Genomic DNA, 2,389 nt, shown 5'->3' with positions numbered 1-2,389 from the left:
CTTTAATAATGTATACAGCTCTACTCGAGCCAGAACCACTGCTAGAGGCTTTAATAATGTATACAGCCCTACTCGAGCCAGAACCACTGCTAGAGGCTTTAATAATGTATACAGCTCTACTCGAGCCAGACCACTGCTAGAGGCTTTAATAATGTATACAGCCCTACTCGAACCAGAACCACTGCTAGAGGCTTTAAGGTTCATCTGGCTAACCAGACAGTGACATTACAGTTTTCTAGACCCTGTTTGTCCTAGTGTTCTAGACCCTGTTTGTCCCTGTGTTCTAGACCCTGTTTGTCCCTGTTTCTAGACCCTGTTTGTCCTGTGTTCTAACCAGACGTTTCTAGACCCTGTTTGTCTCTGTGTTCTAACCAGACAGGTTTCTAGACCCTGTTTGTCTCTGTGTTCTAACCAGACAGGTTTCTAGACCCTTTGTCTCTGTGTTCTAACCAGACAGTGTTTCTAGACCCCGTTTGTCTCTGTGTTCTAACCAGACAGGTTTTTCTAGACCCTGTTTGTCTCTGTGTTCTAACCAGACAGGTTTCTAGACCCTGTTTGTCTGTGTTCTGTCTTACACCTACTTTAGGATAGTTATAATGTTGCTTACATCATAACACCATTTCCTCCCTGTTTCCCACCAGAGATGAGCACGAGGACTTCAAGGAGGAGATGCGCTCGGTGAGGAAACTGAGAGGCAAGGGAAAACCCAAGAAGGGCGAAGGAAAGGAGCCACCAAGAAGAAATAAGCACTTCTTTGCCCTGTCATATAGGACCTATGGGTAAACCCAGCCTTGCCCTGGTCATATAGATGAACCTCGATGGGGGGAATCACAACAGTCCTCGTTTGCTCTGGGGACACTAGAGGAATGTCCTCCTAACTGTGTTCACAACGGTACCATGTGACCCCACTCAGGATTTGCTAATGATGGATCCTTGGAACAGCTGATGATGTTTGAGAGGGATCCTTCATGATCCATCACAGAGATCCTGTCTGACAAGTGACCAGTCTTTGACGCTGTCTGTTGAGAGGATTTCTTTCATATCCCATCACAGAAGATCCTGTCTGACTAGTGACCAGTCTTTGACCGCTGTTGTGTTGAGAGGATCCTTTCATATCCATCACAGAAGATCCTGTCTGACTAGTGGACCGGTCTTTGACCGCTGTGTGTTTTGGTACATAAAGCATTTATTTTCATTGTTTTACAAGATGTTTCATTAGGTTTCAGTTGCATCCACGTTGTTAACAAGCTCTCCGCTCTAATACTCTCTGTGACAGTGAAGGAAGGGGACGGACGGCATCAGTACATAAGAGCTGTGATGCTGGTTTGTTCCTGTTGACCCGAGACAAAGCTGGATGTTTACATCTGTTCTGAGAACACAGGTGTCATGAATAAAATACTGTGAAAACAAATGTGATGAAATTGTGGGAGAGAAACTCGCTCCATTTTTCTGACTGGTGTTATTGCCATTCAAATACTGTGTGTTGTACAATGTTGTTACTAGCGACTTAGTTGTAACTACAGGAATCCCATTAAAAAACCTGTTCTGGACCTGAATCAGTTGATGGAATTGATGCCAGGGACCAGTTTCTCAAAAGTGATCTGATATTTCTGCCTATCGGATACGACGAATGGATAGAAATAGATAGGAGGAATCCTTGACTTGAATGGGGAGAGTCCGGTTTTATTCATTATATTTCTATGCGTTTAGTCCTATCTGAAGCGTGAATCTCAGATCACTGTTGAAAAATACTAGTCCCAGAGGGGTGGCTGGTTTGGATGTCTCTCAATTGACAGGGGATTATGGGATGTCACTCAATACGTTGATATGGGATGTCCGCAATAAGTCTACCTGAAGAGTCCCATGTATCGTAGCTTCTGTGTCAGGGCATAGTAGATCTTGTGTTGAGGGTACCAGTCATACACCTCCTTTTTCTGGGCCATGGGCGGCTCCTTGAACAGCCGGACCACCTTCATGGACTTGTCGTCCGTAGGACGCGCCACATCCCCGAAGATACGCGCGCTGAGACGCGCCATACGTACGGCGTAGCTGGACAGGCTGGTCATAGCTAGCTGAAATACAAGAGGAAAGAGAAGCGGGAAATATTGGTCAAATATGAGAGGAACAGGCGGAGCGAGAGGATTCACTCTCGACAAAATCCATCCAAAATAAGCCCAATACGTTTCTACTGGCTAATTTTGGACCTAAGCTTGTCGACCTTTGTGATAACGACTCCCATTGTTAGAGCAGAGGCATGAGCATCTCCTAATTATAGAAGATCTCCGTTTAATCACCTACAACAGTGTTGGAACATAAAATATAAAATGGTTGTTTCACCTGCTCTACCCGGAACGTAATAATATTCCACCTGCTCTACCCGGAACGTAAT

General features: G+C 45.0%; 1 protein-coding gene and 1 long non-coding RNA gene across 2 annotated transcripts in view; one reads left to right on the top strand and one right to left on the bottom strand.

Annotated features, from left to right (window-relative positions):
* Positions 1-827: 827 nt before the first annotated feature.
* On the top strand, positions 828-1,401 carry LOC139026718 (uncharacterized). Its single transcript, XR_011478635.1, has 2 exons — positions 828-1,070; positions 1,144-1,401. It is a non-coding gene; the product is annotated as an uncharacterized lncRNA (long non-coding RNA).
* Positions 1,402-1,556: 155 nt separating this feature from the next.
* The window catches only part of mrps33 (mitochondrial ribosomal protein S33), a 7,748-nt gene continuing 6,915 nt past the window's right edge, over positions 1,557-2,389 (bottom strand). The window contains exons 2-3 of the mRNA XM_024144646.2: positions 1,852-2,072; positions 1,557-1,614 (exon numbers count right to left, since the gene is read on the bottom strand). Of these exons, the coding sequence (XP_024000414.2) occupies positions 1,557-1,614; positions 1,852-2,066 (273 nt within the window). The 5' untranslated portion in view covers positions 2,067-2,072. The remainder of the gene's footprint in view (positions 1,615-1,851; positions 2,073-2,389) is intronic.

This window comes from Salvelinus sp. IW2-2015, unplaced genomic scaffold (genome assembly GCF_002910315.2).
Source record: "Salvelinus sp. IW2-2015 unplaced genomic scaffold, ASM291031v2 Un_scaffold5591, whole genome shotgun sequence".
NCBI classification, from domain to species: domain Eukaryota; kingdom Metazoa; phylum Chordata; class Actinopteri; order Salmoniformes; family Salmonidae; genus Salvelinus; species Salvelinus sp. IW2-2015.
The sequence above is the reverse complement of the archived record's forward strand: the minus strand, read 5'-3'. Positions and strand labels throughout refer to the sequence as shown.